Source organism: Primulina eburnea, chromosome 5, assembly GCF_022965805.1.
Source record: "Primulina eburnea isolate SZY01 chromosome 5, ASM2296580v1, whole genome shotgun sequence".
Lineage (NCBI taxonomy): Eukaryota > Viridiplantae > Streptophyta > Magnoliopsida > Lamiales > Gesneriaceae > Primulina > Primulina eburnea.
Window position 1 is genome coordinate 8,254,573 of NC_133105.1, and position 21,821 is coordinate 8,276,393.

General features: G+C 37.2%; 1 protein-coding gene across 1 annotated transcript; it reads right to left on the reverse strand.

Moving 5' to 3' along the window:
* Nucleotides 1–1,988: 1,988 nt before the first annotated feature.
* LOC140831716 (uncharacterized) lies at nt 1,989–21,056 on the reverse strand. The gene is made up of 2 exons (XM_073195465.1): nt 20,485–21,056; nt 1,989–2,103 (listed from the first exon to the last, which is right to left on the reverse strand). Exons 1-2 carry the CDS (start codon nt 21,025–21,027, stop codon nt 2,044–2,046), a joined length of 603 nt encoding a protein of 200 aa, XP_073051566.1. The 5' UTR covers nt 21,028–21,056; the 3' UTR covers nt 1,989–2,043.
* Between the last annotated feature and the right edge of the window lie 765 nt (nt 21,057–21,821).

Below are 21,821 nucleotides of genomic sequence, written 5' to 3' on the forward strand. Positions count from 1 at the left end.
TACAATTATTGATATAAATGACGTGTGTCTTTTTTCATATGAAAATCGGTACTAAACAATAAAAATGTGGTATTATTATATTATATATCAGTATCAACGGTTTCACATCTGATTATAAAATTTTGATATTTGAGTACACAAACAAGTGTAGAAAGTGTTGATATATTATAGTTGTTCTAATTATAAATTCAAAACTTTATCTTTTGTATCATTTCCAAAAAATGTGGTACTCAAATATCATATATTAATTATAGATTTTTAATTTTTTGTATCGAATTTAATCCGAATAAATACATGTGAGAATAGGGATTAATAAAACATTTTATGTGTGAATCAAACACTGCATGAAAAAATTTTGGTGGACTGAACACAAATAGTGAATTTTGAATATCTCCAGTAACATGGCGCAGCCCCATTACTAGCATATTAATTCCAAGTAATAGTGGAAGTTTAATTAAATTACGTAAGATAGAATCACCCACACATTTTGTAAATATTTTATGCAAAAAAACATTTGCCCTCCACGTATTTTGCATATTTTAAAGTTTGGATTTTGACTATGTTCTCCATTAATATCGAGGATCCGTTCATGGTAATATATATTATATTCCGAGTAATAACGAGGAAGATTAAATATTCATACATCTGCATTAAATATTCATACATCTGCAAGCAATACAGAATCAGTAAACGCACGACACAATGTAATGCCGCAAACATCGCAATAACGTTATAAATTTGTCGTGCGTTCACTGATTCTGTATTGCGCGCGTGCAGATGTATGAATATTTAATGTGTGTGTCTATATATATTGATGTGATCCTGATGAAATGGATGAGCCGGGTCTGGTACTCCACCGGATCCAGAGCCGATCCTAACAATATTTGGGCCTGAGTCTAACTTTTAAAAAGAGGTCTCTGAATCATAATGTGTGTTCATATTTTTTTTAGTTCCATAGTAATTTTTCAAATTAAATCAATACATTAAAGACAATATAAAAATCTAAATGAATAAAAATATCAAAATTGTGCGAAATGATCACTAAAAAACAACCCGTCTAATAGTTTTAGAGCTAAAAATACTAATCAAGTCTGTATAATCAAGTTGTTCAGTAATTTCTTTCTCAATCGATAGCATAGCTAATACATTCAATCTTCCTTGTGACATGGTTGATCGGAGAAACATTTTGATGAGCTTTAACTTTGAGAAACTTCGCTCTGCACTTGCTACTGTTACCAAGACAGTCAACAAGATTTTATAAGCAATATGAGCATTTGGGAAACATCCATCCATTTTCTTCAAGTAATTCACTACATCAATGGCCGATTTTGCTTCTCTTGGTAATGAGCACCGCAAGAATGTCAACTCCGAAAATTGATCATCCCCATTAATATCAGAACAACCCTTATGAGTCAAATAATTTTCAAGATTTTTGCAAGAGTACCCCAACAAAGTTTCATCGTCTGCACGTTGTAACCTCTCTAGACTGAACAAAAAACCAAATGTTTCTTCATATTTTTGAAACTGTTCAAATCGAGCTTTCATAGAAAAACGAGCTTGATCGATTATAAAGAGAAACTAGTTAATTCGAAAAGATTCTGCAGCTGACTGTATCACTTCTTCACTGTTACTTTCACCAAATTGTTTATTTCTTCGAATAACACGTTTATCTCGAAATACAGCTTCAATGCCCATCTCACATGCCATTTCTTTAGCTTCAACCATGGACTTATCGTAACCATCTTCTCTAAATTCTTCAAGAAATAAAACTCATACAATAGATTGGGGGTCTGTCGGCCATTTCCTACAATTTGCAAGTTTTAAGAATTTGTTTCACGAGTAAAATTCATAAAATAAATTGTGCTGAAATAAAATGGAAATCAATGAATCAAATAGAACAAATTTTTATTGATTTCTAAAAGAAAGAACATGACCGATATAAAGGAAACAAAAGTCGTACTAATAAAATAGCAACAACGGAAAAAGTAAAATAAAACTCCTAGAACAAAATCACTAAGACATCCTAGTCTAATCCTCTATCTCTCAATCCCCAATGGCTGCTATAGGCTCCTCAATCTCGATAGGCTCTTCCTCTTCCGGCTCCTCATTCGGCTCTTGATAAGTGCAATTTATTGTACTTTTATTACTTGTTTTTAAATTGGAATTTTGTGATTCTTGAGCAGGTTTTATTTGATTTGTTGTTGTTTTTGTTATTGTAGTTTGGAAGCTTAGACATGAGAGTTTGGAGTAGTATAATGATGAATTAGAAGGTGCAAAGGACAAAAATATGCCGAAGCATGACCGCACCCGCGGTCATGCTAGGACCGCACCCGCGGTCTCACACGCTTAACAGGAGGAATTCTGCCGAACAGACACCGCACCCGCGGTCCTCCTATTACCGCACCCGCGGTCGTGCACCAACATCATTCCGGAAATTGTGAAACTTTGTGGACTTTGAATAAAAGTAGAGGAAAATGGTGTGCTACGTGGGGAATCCTGTCTAGACTATACAAGGATCTCTTTTTCATCATCTAGGTCATATTGAGGAGCAAGAAAAAAGGTGGAGGCTACAAGGAAAGGATTGAAGATCAAGCTCATCTTCTTCAACAAAGTTCTTGCACACTTTTGGAAAGGAATTTCTAGCACTCCAAGCTCTTGTTCTAAGTTCTTCTTTCTTTACTTTCATTTTTATTTGATATGTCTTGTTTAAGATTTGTGTATTGTGTTATTTTTATTATGAACTAATTCTTATTTCTAGAGGAATGGTGGAACAAAACTAGAAACCATGTGTTGGGATTTATGATTTATGCTATATAAGTTTCCTTATTGTTCATTTGTATTTTTTCAATCTTAATGCTTTCATTTTATTGGCCATATCTTGAATGATTCTTATGTTTATAATTTATCACTTGGAAAAGGGAATTTATAAACAAGAAAGGGAAAAATACATCAATGGTATTTATATAGTTCGGGAGGACATATATTGCTATTGAAGTCATTAAAAGTAGTTAGTGCTATTGTGTTATTTAATTATAGATTGTTGATGGGGACGTTACAATCTTTTGTTAGATAATTAGTATCTACTTAGCACTCGGGAGAGGGAGTAGATAATTATGAAATTCTTGGCTAATGAATAAGAAGGACATTTATAATATAGCTACACAAAATAACACATGGTGGATAGTTGCGTGAAATCAGACCTCTAGATCTTTTATTCCATAGTTATTTGTTATAAAAAGTTTGGTGTTATAATATAATTTAATTTAGTTTCAAATCTAGATATTGGTATAAACAAATCTGTCAATTGATTATTCTAAATAAAATCGAAACTATTTTAATTGCAAGCATTAATATAAATTTAAAAATACATTCCTCGTGGGATCGACACTTGTACTCAAAATTACATTTTACTATAACTTGACGTCGTGCGCTTGCGAGCAATCAAGAAAACACGCTACAAGTTTTTGGCGCCGTTGCCGGGGAGTGTTTATTTTAAATTTATATTAGTATTGTTACCAATTAGTCTCTATTTTAATTTAGAGCTGTTTTTATTGTAATACATTAAACATTGATTTGTGTCTTATCTTTGTTTGACAGTGCATGCGAAGATCGCAAAATCTTGACTTGCTTATCTTTGATCCTGAAATCGAAAGAACCGCAAGAAGATTAAGAAAGGCAAGAAGAGATGAGATTAGAGCAATGGCTGAAAACAGAGATAATGAAAATCCACCCCCTGCAATACCCATCAGAGATCATTTTAGGCCGGTACTGAATGCTCATTATTCAGGCATAGCACGAAGAACTATTAATGCAAACAACTTTGAGCTAAAACCTGCATTGATAAACATGGTTCAACAGAATCAGTTTGGGGGAGACGCTACTGCAGATCCTCATCTACATCTCAGAACATTCCTTGAAATTACTGATACGGTAAAAATAAATGGTGTTTCTGAGGATATAATTCGATTGCGCTTGTTTCCTTTTTCTCTTAGGGACCAAGCAAGAGGATGGCTCCAATCGCTTCTTTTGGGGAGTATCACTACATGGCAGGAGTTAGCAACCAAGTTTCTTGCTAAATATTTTCTACCTGCGAAGTCTGCACAGTTGAAGATAGAGATAAGTACTTTTAGGCAGACTGACTTTGAGCAATTATATGAGGCATGGGAACGTTACAAGGAGTTGTTGAGGAGGTGTCCAAACCATGGTTTTGAAGATTGGGTACAGATTGAATTGTTTTACAATGGTTTGAATGGACAAACAAGAGGCACTGTGGATGCAGCAGCTGGTGGCACGATATTTGCAAAATCACCTGATCAAGCATATGATTTGCTTGAACAGATGACCATTAACAGTTATCAGTGGCCGTCTGAAAGATCAGGAGTAAAGAAGCAAGCTGGAATTTATGCCATAGATCCTATTACATCACTCACCGCTCAAGTTTCAGCTTTAACAACTCAAATTGCAGCAATGAATAAGGCTAGTACATCAGAGGTTGAAAATGCATCGGTTGTTACTGAAGAACCACAAATTCCTGATGAGGCTCATTATATCAACAATAGGAATTTTGGTGGCTACGGAGGATATCGAGGTAATCCTCCCTCTAACACGTATCATCCTGGTTTGAGAAATCATGAAAATTTTCATATGCTAATAATAAGAATGTGTTGAATCCTCCACCGGGGTTCAATACATCAAAGGGGGAAGGAAAACCTTCACTTGAGGATTTAGTTGGGACATTTGTTGTTGAATCGAGTAAAAGGATGGCTAGGACTGAATCTCGTCTTGATGGCATGGAAACTCGCATGGGAAATATGGGAGCCACAATGAAATCATTGGAGACACAGATTGGTCAATTGGCTAATGCATTGAAAGATCAAAATAAAGGTCAGTTCCCAAGTAACACTGAAGTGAATCCAAAGGAGCAATGCAAAGCTGTAACTTTGAGAAGTGGAAAAGAACTTGAGGTTAAAAATTCCAAAGAAAAGGATGAAAATGAGATGACAGTTGAAGAAATTGAAACTGAGGGATCTAATACTAAAGCTGAAGTTGAAGTTGAACAACCTCCGGTATTTCAGCCAATTCTTCCATATCCACAGAGGTTCAAAAAGAACAAATTGGATGATCAATTTGCAAAATTTTTGGAGATTTTCAAGAAAATTCACATCAACATTCCATTTGCTGATGCGTTAGAGCAAATACCAAACTATGCAAAGTTCATCAAAGATGTGATGTCAAAGAAGAGAAAGTTGCATGAGTTCGAGACAGTTAAGTTGACCGAAGAGTGTAGCGCCATACTCCAAAGGAAACTACCACAGAAACTCAAAGATCCTGGGAGTTTTATTATTCCTTGTGTTATTGGTGGTTCTAGAATAAATAAAGCTTTATGTTATTTAGGTGCCAGTATTAATTTAATGCCTTTTTCTATTTACAGAACTTTAGAGCTTGGCGAGGTGAAGCCTAGCACTATTACCCTGCAGCTGGCTGACAGATCACTTACATATCCACGGGGTATAGTGGAGGATGTTCTGGTAAAGGTAGACAAATTTATATTTCCTGCTGATTTTGTCATTCTAGATATGGAAGAGGTCAGGACACTCCGCTTATCTTTGGAAGGCCATTCTTGGCCACTGGAAAAGCTTTGATTGATGTGCACAAGGGCGAGCTTACATTGAGAGTTGGTGGAGAAGAAGTCATGTTCAACATCTACAACACAATCAAAGAAGCAAATGAGGTAAATACTTGTAATAATATTGATGTAATTGATTCATGTGTATCTCATGTTGGTGCAGGTAGGATGACGAAAGATTCCTTAGAGAGATGTTTGTTGGAATCGGCGTCTACACTGGATGAAGATGATTGGGATGTACAAGAGGAGTTACTTGCTCTCAATACAATGCCTAAAGAAAAGAGTGATGTGCATCATGTAGAATTACTTGAAGATGCAAGTATCGAGGTACCAAAAGTATCCCCTGAATTGAAGGAACTTCCAAGTCACCTTTGTTATGAATTTCTAGGCGAAAATTCAACATATCCGGTAATCATCTCTTCTTTTCTTACTTGTACTGAAAAAAAGAAATTGTTGAAAGTGTTGAGAGAATTTAAACCTGCTTTGGGTTGGACAATTGCTGATATAAAGGGGATTAGCCCTACTGTTTGTATGCATAAAATCTTGATGCAGGAGTCATATTCACCCTATGTTGATCATCAGAGAAGACTTAATCCAGCAATGAAAGAAGTTGTGAGGGCTGAGGTATTAAAATTGTTAAATGCTGGTGTTATTTATGATATATCTGATAGCTCGTGGGTTTCACCAGTACAAGTAGTGCCTAAGAAAGAGGGAATAACTGTAGTAAGAAATGATAATAATGAATTGATTTCAACTCGTCCAGTGACTGGTTGGCGAGTATGCATAGACTACAGGAAATTGAATGATGCTACTAGGAAAGATCATTTCCCTCTTCCCTTTATTGACCAGATGCTTGATAGAGTAGGTGGTTATCATTATTATTGCTTTCTAGATGGTTATTCAGGTTACAATCAGATTGTCATAGCACCGGAGGATCAGGAGAAGAAGTCACCTTCACTTGTCCTTACGGTACATTTGCTTTCAGGAGAATGTCATTTGGACTGTGCAATGCACCTGCTACGTTTCAGAGGTGTATGATGGCCATATTTTCTGACATGGTCGAGGAAATTATGGAAGTTTTTATGGATGATATCTCTGTGTTTGGTTCATCTTTTGATCATTGTTTGCAAAATCTAATGCTTGTTTTGCAGAGATGTCAGGCGAAGAATTTAGTTTTGAATTGGGAGAAATGTCACTTCATGGTTCCAGAAGGTATTGTGCTTGGGCATAAAATTTCGGCTAAAGGGATAGAAGTTGACAGAGCCAAAGTTGTGGCAATTGAAAATCTTCCACCGCCAAAGAATGTAAAAGGAATCAGAAGTTTCTTGGGACATGCCGGGTTCTATCGTCGTTATATCAAAGATTCTCTAAAATTACTAGACCTTTATGTAATTTGTTAGAGAAATATTCAACATTTATTTTTGACGATGATTGTTTGCAGGCATTTAACAAGATCAAGAAAGCACTGATTTTTGCTCCCATTATGATAGTGCCTGATTGGAAGGAGCCCTTTGAGCTCATGTGCGATGCTAGCGACTATGCTGTGGGAGCAGCATTGGGACAGAGGAGAGACAAGATGTTCAAGGCTATATACTATGCAAGTCGTACACTTAATGCAGCCCAACAGAACTATACAATTACTGAGAAAGAGATGCTAGCAGTGGTGTTCGCATTTGACAAGTTCAGAACATATCTTATTGGCACTAAGGTAACTGTTTTCACTGACCATGCAGCTCTTCGCTACTTGTTTGCAAAAAAGGATGCCAAGCCCAGGTTGATACGATGGATACTCCTACTTCAAGAATTTGATTTTGAAGTAAAAGACAAGAAAAGTTGTGAAAACCAGGTGGCAGATCATTTGTCACGACTAGAGTTGGAAGAAAGAACGGAAAGTGGAGTTATCAATGAGTTGTTCCCAGACGAACAACTGTTTGAGGTAAGTTCTAAACTCCCGTGGTTTGCTGATATAGCTAACTTCTTGTCTTGTGGTACCTTTCCTCCAGATCTGAATCATCACCAGAAAAAGAAGTTCTTCCATGATATCAAATTTTTCTTTTGGGATAATCCTTGTGTGTATAAGAGATGTGCTGACCAAGTAATTAGGAGATGTGCTGATGGCGAAGATGCAAACAAAATTCTGGAACAATGTCATTCATCACCTTATGGTGGACATTTTGGAGCAACACGAACATCATCTAAGGTATTGCAATCAGGTTTTTACTGGCCTACTTTGTTCAAGGATAGCTATACCTTAGTGAAATCATGTGATAGGTGCCAAAGGTTAGGAAACATTTCTAGGCGTCACGAATTGCCACTGACAAATATTTTGGAAGTGGAACTTTTTGATGTCTGGGGCATAGATTTCATGGGACCTTTTCCCCCTTCTTTTGGTCAATCTTACATATTATTAGCTATAGATTATGTTTCGAAATGGGTGGAAGCAATCGCCACCAGTACTAACGATGCTCGTGTTGTAGTTAAATTTGTGCACAAGAACATTTTCACCAGGTTTGGAACACCGAGAGCCATCATAAGTGACGAAGGTACGCATTTTTGCAATAGAATTTTTAACTCACTGATAGCTAAATACAATGTGAAGCACAGATTGGCATTGACATATAATCCTCAGTCGAACGGACAAGCTAAAATATCCAACCGGGAAATCAAACAAATCTTAGAAAAGACTGTCAATACAAACCGGAAGGATTGGGCTATAAAATTGGATGATGCATTGTGGGCTTATAGGACAGCGTTCAAGACGCCTATAGGGATGTCTCCCATAGGTTGGTTTTTGGTAAAGCCTGTCACTTGCCGCTGGAATTGGAGCATCGAGCATTCTGGGCAGTTAAGAAGTTGAACTTTGACTTGAAAGCAGCCGGCGATGAAAGAAAACTACAGTTAAATGAAATGGAGGAGTTCCGCAATGATGTTTATAAAAATGCCAAGATTTATAAAGAACAGACCAAAAAGTGGCACGATAAGCTCATTGTACGAAAGAAACTAAAACCAGGACAACAAGTACTCTTGTTCAATTCCCGTCTAAAGTTGTTTCCTAGTAAGTTGAAATCGCGTTGGTCAGGTCCATTTTTGGTGGAGACAGTGTATCCTCATGGGGCAATTGAGCTAAAATGCAGTGATGTAAGGACTTTCAAGGTGAACGGCCAAAGAGTTAAACCATATTATGGAAATGAAGTAAGGCACCTTGACAACATTCTTTTGGGCGGATCAACTTGATATAGACTGATGGTAGTCAGGCTGATGACGTTAAACCAAGCGCTTATTGGGAGGCAACCCAAATTTTTGTTTCTTTTTTTTGCATGTTGATTTCGGTTTTGATTTTATTTTATCATGTTATTTTTGGTTGTGTATTTTTAATATAATGTGTGCTTATATCTTCCCAAAAATTTAATGAATCCCAATTGTTTTCTTTTAAGGACTGAAAATTTGAGAAGAAAATATTTTTACGAAACAGGAGTGCCCCTGCGGTCTCATGTGCACTGCACCTGTGCTTGAGGTGCATTCAAAATACAAGAAAATTCGAAGCAGGAGTGCACCCACGGTACAATGACACCGCCCCTGCGCTAGGTGTGCGAAGCACCACCGCACCCGCGGTCTTGCAGTGTCGAACAAATGCATGAAATGCCGAACATGCACCGCACCCGCGGTCTTACACACACCGCACCCGCGCTGCACAGCCCGAAGAATCACCGCCCCCGCGGTACGCCTAACACCGCACCCGCGGTCAATTAAAATGAAAAATGCTATGCAGCCCCGAACGTATACCGCACCTGTCACGCCCCGAGACCGGGGTTAGTCGACACCGGCGTTGTTCAACAATCACATAATCGCCAAACAACAAGCCTCGTAGTTCAGTATAAACCAAAACCAGTCTATTTCATAATTAACTCAAAATAATCTTGTCTTACAGTGATAAATTCCAAAACGAAATAAAATGTGCGGAAGCGATATACAACATGAATCGAAACTTAGGAAGAACATAAGTGAGAAATCTTCATATCTCGAAACTTCATCTCCAACTCCAAAACACGTCTTATTCATCATTGTCTACTTGATCTTCATTCTCATCTGGGGAGAAATGTAAGGGGTGAGTGTTTGGGAAACACTCAGCAAGTGGGGGCCGATCGATTACCACAAATACATATAAATATTATTTAAAACCCATATTGCAACTGATTTTTTTCAAAACGTAGTATCTCATATCAGATCAGAATCGGAATTGAAATGCGAAACATAGATTATCAGACAATTCATAACAGAACGAATCAGAACAAATGAAAACACTGTTATTCATCTCGTTATCCATGGTCAAATTGTCCCCAATATGTTAGTCCTCTAAGGGGTGAGGCCAAAACACAGTTTTATACCCACTGATGGGGGCCGGAACACAGTTTTATACCCACTGATGAGGGCCGAAACACAATTTTATACCCGCTGATGGGGGCCGGAACACAGTTTTATACCCACTGATGAGGGCCGAAACACAGTTTTATACCCACTGATGGGGGCCATATATAATTTACAATCGTCGTTCCATATCCCACTCGAATCATAACAGTGCACCACAAAATCAGATGTATCAAACAACATTTATCGGAATTTTTTGAATGAACTCAGCAGAATCAAAGAACATCGGAAATAGAAGAACATATCGTACATCGATCGAGATTTTATAAAATATATAATAGCATTTTCCGAAAATGATTTGACACACATAGACGCATGTCATGAAATACTTATACAAAGTTTAAATTACAAAGAAATACATAGCAAAAGCCCACTTACCGTATTCTGACTGCTCAAGGAAACGTGAATGGTGAGATTGCGGCAGAGCTTCGCTACTTGAGGATGAAAGCTTCGAAAATATGCTAGAGAGGATTTCGAGATTTGGGAGTGCAAGTTCTAAATGAAGAGTCCTCCTATTTATAGGCACGGAAAATCAGCTTACAAGGTAAGCTCTGAAGTCGCTCCACGAATGACGCTGATGGCTAATCAAATGGGTGATTGCACTAATCTCTCTCGGATGAACGTAGACTGCTTTCTTGTACAGGTTCGTGACGTATCTGGACTGTATTGCAAATTTGCTAGCTTCCTTATTGAAAAAACTTCCTTATATACAATATAATATTTCCAATTAGGTGGATATCCAGTATTAATTTACTGTGTATCTTGCACTGGATTTCGATTTCCATGTATTATTTATATTTTCAAATTTATTATAACTCGAAAATAAATTCTTATACATGTCTATATTTAATTAATTATGTGCCCAAAAATTTGGGTTCTCACATCCCTCCCTTCTTATTAGAAGTTTCGTCCTCGAAACTTGAGTCGGTTTGACTTTCAAAAAGGTAAGGATATTGCTTGCGCATTTTCTCTTCAAACTCCCAAGTAGTTTTCTCGTTCTGTGTGTTTTGACTATTGCACCTTGACGTAGGGAATGATACGTCGTCTTAGTACTTGGTCCTTGGTGTCCACAATATGAATAGAGACATCTTCATATTTCAGCTCTTCCCCCATGTTACCTTTGATCATTAGCGGTTCAATTTCCATAACATGGCTTTGGTTCGAGGTGTATTTCCTTAGTTTGGACTTGTGAAATATATTGTGGATTCTAGATATATCTGATGGCAATGCTATTCTGTAAGACAATGTGCCAATCTCTCCAGAATTTTGAATAGTCCTGCGTACCGATGTTTCACTTTTTCAGCTTTATTGAATCTAATGATTCCCTTATATAAGCTTTTTCACCCCATGTGAATTCCATTGGTCTCCTTTTAAGATCAGACTAACTCTTTTGCTGGTCTTATGCAACCTTGTGTCTATCTTTGATGATGACCATTTTTTTCATTGTCTCTTGGATTAGTTCTAGCCTAGTTATGACTGTCTCCTCTATTTCTTCCATGCACAGTGATGAACGACACTTTACTTGTTGGCATACTTGTCACTTAGATATAAACTCGGTGACATCTCTTTTCATTATGCTTCACTAGAAACTTACTTTCAAATCTCTGTACATCTTTGTACTACCTGGGTGGGTCGGGAATATTGACTTATGTGCCTATTACATCACTTCTTATCGAAGATTGTTGATATCTGGCACACATAATCGTCCTCTCATCCCTAGGATTCCGTCTGGGTCCACTTGAAAATCTGATGACTTTATTTTCTTGGCTTGTTCTTTGAACTTCTCTAGTGTCGTGTCTCGACTCTGATTTAACTTGACTGCTTCCCGAAGGCATGGTTGCGCGGAGAATGATGTTATGTTATCTTACCCATGTTTGAATCAAAGGATCGGCTACCTTATTTTCTTTGTTGGCGTGGTAGCTTATTGTCAAGTCACAGTCCTTGAGTAACTCTATCAACCGTCTTTGTCTCATTTTTAATTCTTTTTGAATGAACAAATATTTGAGACTTGGTGGTCAGTGAGTGAATATTTCACACTTGACATCGTAGAGATAGTGTCTCCAAATTTTCAAAGCAAAGATCACTGCTGCCAACTCGAGATCGTGAGTATGGTAGTTTTGCTCCTGTGGCTTTAGTTGACTAGCCTCTCTTCCGTGAGTACGCCTCTGACATCTTCCTTTGATCCTTGTCCTCAGTAGATAATACCAACATTGGTGTAGATGCTAGCTTCTCCTTTAATGTTTGAAAGCTCTTTAACATCTCTCTCTTCAGTTGAATTCATAGTTCTTTTGTGCGAGTCTCGTCAGTGATACGACTACTGAAGAGAAGCCCTCGACGAATTTCCGCTAATAGCCTGGTAATCTAAAGAAGCCTCTAATTTCGGTTCCATTCTTATGTTTCGGCTAATCTAGATTTGCCTCTAATTTCTTAGTTCCACTGATATTCCTGATTTCGATCTCACATGACCTTATTCTGAATGCTGACATTGAGGTGTCTTCTGCTCTGACCTTTAGCTGATGATAGCATGTCCTCAGGTCAAGCTTAGAGAAGATTGTAACTCCTTTACGTTGATCGACAAGACCGTATATTATTGGAAGAAGATACTTATTCCTGATTGCGATCTTATAGAGTTCTCTATAATCTATACACAATCTCATACTTTCATCTTTCTTCCATACAAATAGGACTGCAGCTCCCCAATAAGATGCACTTGACAAAATATGCTTTTTGTCTAACAACTCTTAGACTTGTTCTTTTAGCTCCTTGAGTTCATCTGGAGCCATTCGGTACAGTGCATTGGAGATTGGTGCATCATCAAGTACCGAATTTACTCGAAATCTACTTCACCATCCAAGACCATTCCAAAAAGCCTTTTTGGAAAAACGCCCGAAAATTTTCGTATTACTAGAATATCTTCCAACTTCAGCTCATCTACTCTTGCACTTTGTTTACCATTGCTAGGTAAATTTCTTCGCCCGATATTATGGATTTCCAAGTCTGGGAAACAGAAAAAAAATGTATTTCCGTTCCTTGGCGTTGCCATGGTACCTGATTTCTTCTTGGTTCGGGGTTCAGAGTTTGACATTCTTACTCTGGCAATCTAGTATTGCATGGCTCTTAGATAATCAGTTCATCCTTAAGATGGCGTCGAAATCTATCGAAGTGAGTTGAATCAAGTCGGCACTCAATATATGCGATTGATGCTTATTTAATCTTATCTTGAAATTATCCCGATTACTATCACAAAAATTAAAACCCATATAGAATATTGAAACTTAACTCAATATCGATCTATAGCTTAAAATCCGAAATTATAACATAGTCGTTACCTCAAATAATTATTCTTTTACTAAATCTTACTTTTATCAAGATCATGAGCCTATCATACTCTAATACAAAGGAGTTCATTAAATGTCATTCCCTTTGAATCATTCTTAGTACCATAAAAGTCAAAACTTATTGTACTATACTTTCCTTGATACCCATCAATATCTCATAACTTATTTTATTTACGTAAGGTCATAGCCTACTTGTTATCCCAAAATAATATAAATTCTTTAACCTGGAGATATTGTCTCACAAGATATTCCAAGGTTGAAGGTCCTACATATTTAAAGTTAGCGCTTAACATTCTTAATAACCCAAACTTAATACCCACACAGTTAATTGTTACTACAAAATCAACTTCTCTATTGGAATACCCAAAACTTGTGATATAGTTTTTATATCAACTTTTCTCATATTAGTTTCCATAAATAACTTATCATCCCCGAGTCAAATCTTTTATCTTAAATTAGAAATTTCAGTCAACTTATCTCTTATAGGTATATTCCCAAAAATAAATACAAATACTAATTGTTCTCATAATACAATTCCATAAAATTTCGACAAGTAGTTCAAGAAACACGTTGAACGGGATTTTTCGAGAAAGTTTCCAAAAGTAGAAAGTTTGGACATTGACCCATGGATAAAAATAATACGTTGAGAGGAATCTAGAACAGTTGACGGAAAGTTATGAGTTCTACGAAACTTTCCTCAAATAACAAAAACGCAATTTCGAATATCTAAATAAAGGAATTTCGTGTTTTCAGACTATGCCTCGCAACAAGTTGTGATATTACTCGTTGGTCGTTCCGAATGGGACTGCATTGGCCGAATTTTAAAATTCCACCGATTTTTTTTTTTCCCGAATAATTTTCTTCCCCAACCGGATTATGAACCTGGCGGCTCTGATACCACTTAAATGTCACGCCCCGAGACCGGGGTTAGTCGACACCGGCGTTGTTCAACAATCACATAATCGCCAAACAACAAGCCTCGTAGTTCAGTATAAACCAAAACCAGTCTATTTCATAATTAACTCAAAATAATCTTGTCTTACAGTGATAAATTCCAAAACGAAATAAAATGTGCGGAAGCGATATACAACTTGAATCGAAACTTAGGAAGAACATAAGTGAGAAATCTTCATATCTCGAAACTTCATCTCCAACTCCAAAACACGTCTTATTCATCATTGTCTACTTGATCTTCATTCTCATCTGGGGAGAAATGTAAGGGGTGAGTGTTTGGGAAACACTCAGCAAGTGGGGGCCGATCGATTACCACAAATACATATAAATATTATTTAAAACCCATATTGCAACTGATTTTTTTCAAAACGTAGTATCTCATATCAGATCAGAATCGGAATTGAAATGCGAAACAGAGATTATCAGACAATTCAGAACAGAACGAATCAGAACAAATGAAAACACTGTTATTCATCTCGTTATCCATGGTCAAATTGTCCCCAATATGTTAGTCCTCTAAGGGGTGAGGCCAAAACACAGTTTTATACCCACTGATGGGGGCCGGAACACAGTTTTATACCCACTGATGAGGGCCGAAACACAGTTTTATACCCACTGATGGGGGCCGGAACACAGTTTTATACCCACTGATGAGGGCCGAAACACAGTTTTATACCCACTGATGGGGGCCATATATAATTTACAATCGTCGTTCCATATCCCACTCGAATCATAACAGTGCACCACAAAATCAGATGTATCAAACAACATTTATCGGAATTTTTTGAATGAACTCAGCAGAATCAAAGAACATCGGAAATAGAAGAACATATCGTACATCGATCGAGATTTTATAAAATATATAATAGCATTTTCCGAAAATGATTTGACACACATAGACGCATGTCATGAGATACTTATACAAAGTTTAAATTACAAAGAAATACATAGCAAAAGCCCACTTACCGTATTCTGACTGCTCAAGGAAACGTGAATGGTGAGATTGCGGCAGAGCTTCGCTACTTGAGGATGAAAGCTTCGAAAATATGCTAGAGAGGATTTCGAGATTTGGGAGTGTAAGTTCTAAATGAAGAGTCCTCCTATTTATAGGCACGGAAAATCAGCTTACAAGGTAAGCTCTGAAGTCGCTCCACGAATGACGCTGATGGCTAATCAAATGGGTGATTGCACTAATCTCTCTCGGATGAACGTAGACTGCTTTCTTGTACAGGTTCGTGACGTATCTGGACTGTATTGCAAATTTGCTAGCTTCCTTATTGAGAAAACTTCCTTATATACAATATAATATTTCCAATTAGGTGGATATCCAGTATTAATTTACTGTGTATCTTGCACTGGATTTCGATTTCCATGTATTATTTATATTTTCAAATTTATTATAACTCGAAAATAAATTCTTATACATGTCTATATTTAATTAATTATGTGCCCAAAAATTTGGGTTCTCACAGCACCCGCGGTGGTTATAATACCGCTCCCGCGGTCGTGCCTTTTTAAAACAAAATCGGGCATTCTTTATCGAAGAACACAACTCAAGAACACCCTCTTCCATTTCGAAATCCCTACTCAAGAAGACAATTTTCCCACTAAATTTTTTCAATCCTTCAACAAATTTATCACTCCCAACCAAAATATCTTAACCCATTCCATCAAATATCACTTTTCTTCCCACAAAATTCAACACCAAACCTAGGGTTTGAAAGGGGGCTCGAAAATTTCTTCAAGATTTGAGTGGAGCTTTGATTTTATTCTTCAAGAAACATTTCAACACACTCAAGGTGAGCCAATTCTTTGCATATTTTTTGGAAAATTCGAAATTGTTGGTGTTAGTTGCTATGGAAGGAAAATTCTTATGGTGAAGTACATTCTTGATTTTGGGGATATTGTTGATTGATTGCTGTGTACATTGTTGAGGTGTGGATATTGTGAATATTAGTTTGGGGGAGTGCAATAATACTTGAATTTTGAGAATTGGGTTGAAGTAAAGTTGGTGTTTGAAAGGTGTTTGACACAATGCCTCCAAGAAGAAAACAATCTAAGGGTGCATCATCCTCATCAACTGTGAATTACGATGCAAGTCGGTTTTATGATGAGAAAGCGGAGGAGCAATATGGAAAGATTTTGAATAGAAGCATTATAAAAGAAAGGGGATTTGATCTTAGTGCCCCTCATACTCAAATTGGACAAATGCTTAGGGTTCGGCAGTAGGAAGAATTTGGCAGGCAGCCACAAGATGCTGTCATTTCATTGGTGAGAGAGTTCTATGCTAACCTCAAGGTTAGGTATGATCGGTTGACGGTTTTTGTGCGAGGAAAATCGGTAGCCTTTGATGCACATACGATTAACACGTTATATGGTATCCCTGCAATCATGCACGACGAATATGAAGAATACCGGGCAGAGCATGTTGATTATAATAGTATTCTTCAAACAATTTGTATACAGGGAGATGAGTGGAGAATGAGGGACGATGTGCACGTCAGCCTAGCTAAGTCTGATCTCAAGGATGTTGCCAAACATTGGTATTCTTTCATTTCTGCTAGGATCAAGCCTACCGAACACACCACTACCGTCATCAAGGAGAGGGCTATCCTCACTTTCTGCATTATGACAGGAAAGACAATTGATTTAGGTCAATTGCTTCAGAATTCGATACTTGACTATGCAAGAGGTAACTCTCCAAGTGAACTTCTCCACCCCTCTCTCATCACTGTATTGTGCCAACATGCGGGAGTTACTTGGGCTACGAATGAAGAAGTTCTGAAGCCGAAAAATCCCATTGTGGTAGTTCAGCCATTTGTGGGAATCAGAAATGATCAAGCGGCGGCACGTCGGGCTGAAAGGGAATTTAATAGGAGAGCTGCAGAGAGACGTGCCCAAGCCCAGGCTCAAGAACCACCACCGCAACACAGGCAGAAGAGAGATAGGTTGAGCCAGTTGGAAGAAGATATGAGAAATCAGCAACAAGAAATGCGCCAACACCGCCAAGACATGGATGCGTTTCGGTTTAGGACCGATACATTCATGGGGTATATGATGGATTTCACATCGGTCTTGGCTCAGCAATTTCCATCTGCTTCCACTTCTGGCCATCCATTTCCACCTCCTCCACAGTGGCCACCCGTTTACCACCCGCCGGAGTTCCAACCACCCGACGACGACGAAGATGAGGATGATGGCAATGACCACTGACGGTCGTTGCTCGGTGTATGTGTATTCTCCTATTTATCATGCTTATTTACATCGAGGACGATGCACTTGTTTAAGTTTGGGGGAGATTTAGTTTATTTTACTTTATTTGGTGTGTTTATTTTCTTTTGTGTGTTTAAATTTTTTTGTGTGTTTTATTTTAATTTATTTGGTGTGTTTATTTATTTAGTTATTTTGTGTGTTTTTAGTCATGAAATTTTTTTTATTTTGAATTGGCCAATGATGAAAATATTTTTGTATTAAAAAGAAAGGTCATGCATTACATTCATGTTAATCGATCAATTTGAAACATTTAGAGAATAATCATGAGATTTGGTAAGTTTGAGACTTATAATTTCTATAAAACTTTGTGATTTTCATTTGACATTGAAATAAATTTTTTGCAAACACATAAATGATTGAGGCAATTTTTGATTTTATTTGGGACATTTATATTGTTCATAAACATTCATTTGAAGCCCTCTTGAGCCTATATGAAAATAGAATTGTGTTTTTGAAATTTCTTGGAAGCCAAGCACATTTCTTTTTGAATATATATGTATTTGGTTGATGCATTGAGACACCATTTTCACGATGATTAGATTTTACTCGTTGATGGTGAATTGAGATTTTGTCTAGAACTATCCAAACATCACTCGAGGCGAAATATGGACAAATTATGATTTAGGAATGATTTAGGTGATTTTTGGATCGATTGAGCCTTTCAAGCTACCAAATAAAATTAATTTATCATTTGTCACCTCTTTGAGCTTATATGAATTTGAATGGCACACGTAAATATGTGTAAAAGACCCCCATTCGAATATTTTTTTCAAGTATCCCACATTTACCAAAATATCTTATACAATTATTTCCTACCTTCTCAAGGGAGTAAGAATTCAAAAGAATATTCTCCTACAAAAGAAAAAAAAAAGAAAAAAATGAATGATTATACATTGATGAAGTTGGAGAAAAAGGGGAGAAAAAGAGATGAAATGAATAAAGAAAAAAAATGGAGATAAAAGAAATAGTGGAGTTTGCAAAAAGAAATGAAATTCAATTTACTCCCTTATTTGAACTCCTAATCTTTATTTGTAGCCATGAACCAAGGCCTAACATTACAACCATTTAAAATCCTATTAACCTAGTCATAGTTGTCCAATATATTAGTGGAGAGTGATTGGGAGGATCTAGCCTATGGACAATCGATAAACACTTTTATTGAGTAAGAATCTTGATCAATTTTACACACACCTTATTGCATCAAATATTTATTGGGTATCCATTTCTTGAATGAATATTGCTTTGAACCCAAATCTTTATCGAAAAAGACCTTGTGATGTGTGTTTGTAAAAATTTGAAATCAATTGAGAATGATTTGAAACATGGTTGAAGAGATTTGAAGTTAGAGAATTAACCAATCACATGATTTTATCCGGATGAATAAGTGGTTGAATTGATTTGAATTGTAAATGCATGAAGGATTTTAAATTTATCTTGAGGCCAAGTTTTAAAATATTTCATGACTTGTTTGTTTGTTTGTTCTTGTTGTTTTGTTTTGCTCGGGACTAGCAAAATCTTAAGTTTGGGGTAGTTTGATAAGTGCAATTTATTGTACTTTTATTACTTCTTTTTAAATTGGAATTTTGTGATTCTTGAGCAGGTTTTATTTGATTTGTTGTTGTTTTTGTTATTGTAATTTGGAAGCTTAGACATGAGAGTTTGGAGTAGTATAATGATGAATTAGAAGGTGCAAAGGACAAAAATATGCCGAAGCATGACCGCACCAGCGGTCATGCTAGGACCGCACCCGCGGTCTCACACGCTTAATAGGAGGAATTCTGCCGAACAAACACCGCACCCGCGGTCCTCCTATTACCGCACCCGCGGTCGTGCACCAACATCATTCCGGAAATTGTGAAACTTTGTGGACTTTGAATAAAAGTAGAGGAAAATGGTGTGCTACGTGGGGAATCCTGTCTAGACTATAAAAGGATCTCTTTTTCATCATCTAGGTCATATTGAGGAGCAAGAAAAAGGGTGGAGGCTACAAGGAAAGGATTGAAGATCAAGCTCATCTTCTTCAACAAAGTTCTTGCACACTTTTGGAAAGGAATTTCTAGCACTCCAAGCTCTTGTTCTAAGTTCTTCTTTCTTTACTTTCATTTTTATTTGATATGTCTTGTTTAAGATTTGTGTGTTGTGTTATTTTTATTATGAACTAATTCTTATTTCTAGAGGAATGATGGAACAAAACTAGAAACCATGTGTTGGGATTTATTATTTATGCTATATAAGTTTCCTTATTGTTCATTTGTATTTTTTCAATCTTAATGCTTTCATTTTATTGGCCATATCTTGAATGATTCTTATGTTTATAATTTATCACTTGGAAAAGGGAATTTATAAACAAGAAAGGGAAAAATACATCAATGGTATTTATATAGTTCGGGAGGACATATATTGCTATTGAAGTCATTAAAAGAAGTTAGTGCTATTGTGTTATTTAATTATAGATTGTTGATGGGGACGTTACAATCTTTTGTTAGATAATTAGTATCTACTTAGCACTCGGGAGAGGGAGTAGCTAATTATGAAATTCTTGGCTAATGAATAAGAAGGACATTTATAATATAGCTACATAAAATAACACATGGTGGATAGTTGCGTGAAATCAGACCTCTAGATCTTTTATTCCATAGTTATTTGTTATAAAAAGTTTGGTGTTATAATATAATTTAATTTAGTTTCAAATCTAGATATTGATATAAACAAATCTGTCAATTGATTATTCTAAATAAAATCGAAACTATTTTAATTGCAATCATTAATATAAATTAAGAAATACATTCCTCGTGGGATCGACACTTGTACTCAAAATTACATTTTACTATAACTTGACGTCGTGCGCTTGCGAGCAATCAAGAAAACACGCAACAGCTCTCCTTCCTGAAGTAGCTCTACCATATGAGTGAGCTGGGCATTCTCTGCATTAAGCTGGGCCACTTGTGTCTTCCACCCTTGAACGTCTGCCTCTGCCTTGTCCAACATATCAATGGTAAGCTGGTGGCGCAGCTCGTAATCCTTCTTATTCTGCTTGATCTTGTTCTTCAGTACCTCATCCTGTTGAGCCAGATGCTGGTTCACCTTTGCAATGCTGCTTATAACCTCAATTAAATTCTCCAGTCTCTTCTTGCTCCTGGAATTTTGCTGTTTTTCTTCCTCCAATTCTTTACGGCATCGGTCGATATCTTCTTGCATCTTTTTCTCTCGATACAAGCCGTGCTCTATGTCATCCCTCAAATCCATGTTATCTCCTCTTATCAACTCTCCCTGATAGATTGCGTTGTTAAGTTGGGTCCGTATTTCCTCTTTCTTTGTGGCTAAGGTCGCATTCTCCCGTCTTCTCTCACCTAGTCTGGCTCTAAGGTGCTTTATCAGGCGTGACTGATTATCAATGGCAAGCTGCTTCATGTGGATGACAGCTTGGGCACGAGTGCGAAATCGGGGAGACATTTCCTAAAATAAATAACAAGGAAAATGCTCAGAATATCATAAATATGACAGAATAAAATATCGGTATATAGTAAGATACTGAAAATTTAAAATTTTCGAAAATTTCCAAAAATAGAAAGTTTTGAGATAGACATATGGATTCGAAGAGTATGTCGAGAGGATTTCAGATCAGTTGACGGAACCAAATTCGGAGTTTCCCACGAAAAAATCGAAGGGCGTATGCTGGTGGGTTGACTCGCTGACTCGGTCGGGTTGACTCGTCGGGTTGACCTGTCGGAGTATGGTCGGAGCAAAGGCGTGTGTCGGCGAAGGGGTCAGGATCATAGAACCGATGGTGGCACGGCCATAATCTGTAATGCACATGGGCTGTTCCGATTGGGCTTAAGTCCCCTCACGGTTATCCCATTACCCATTACTCATAGAACTTTTCTAGCCCAGGCACTGGAGCTTTTGCCTTCCCAGGATTAGAACCCAAGACCTCCTGGACTTATATAGATCTTGGCAGCAATCCTGGTACCAGTTGATCTACTAGCTCAACTGGTACCAGGATTGCTGCCAAGATCTATATAAGTCCAGGAGGTCTTGGGTTCTAATCCTGGGGAAGGCAAAAGCTCCAGTGCCTGGGCTGGAAAAGTTCTATGAGTAATGGGTAATGGGATAACCGTGAGGGGACTTAAGCCCAATCGGGAACAGCCCATGTGCATTACAAAAAAAAAGAGGCAATGCACATGGGTTGTTCCCGATTGGGCTTA

Coding starts and splice junctions, on each gene's coding strand:
- LOC140831716 (XM_073195465.1), bottom strand. CDS start 21,027: ATGAAGCAGCTTGCCATTGATAATCAGTCACGCCTGATAAAGCACCTT. Junction 2,104..20,484: donor AGGAAGGAGAGCTGTTGCGT/GTTTTCTTGATT, acceptor GAGCCGAATGAG/GAGCCGGAAGAGGAAGAGCC.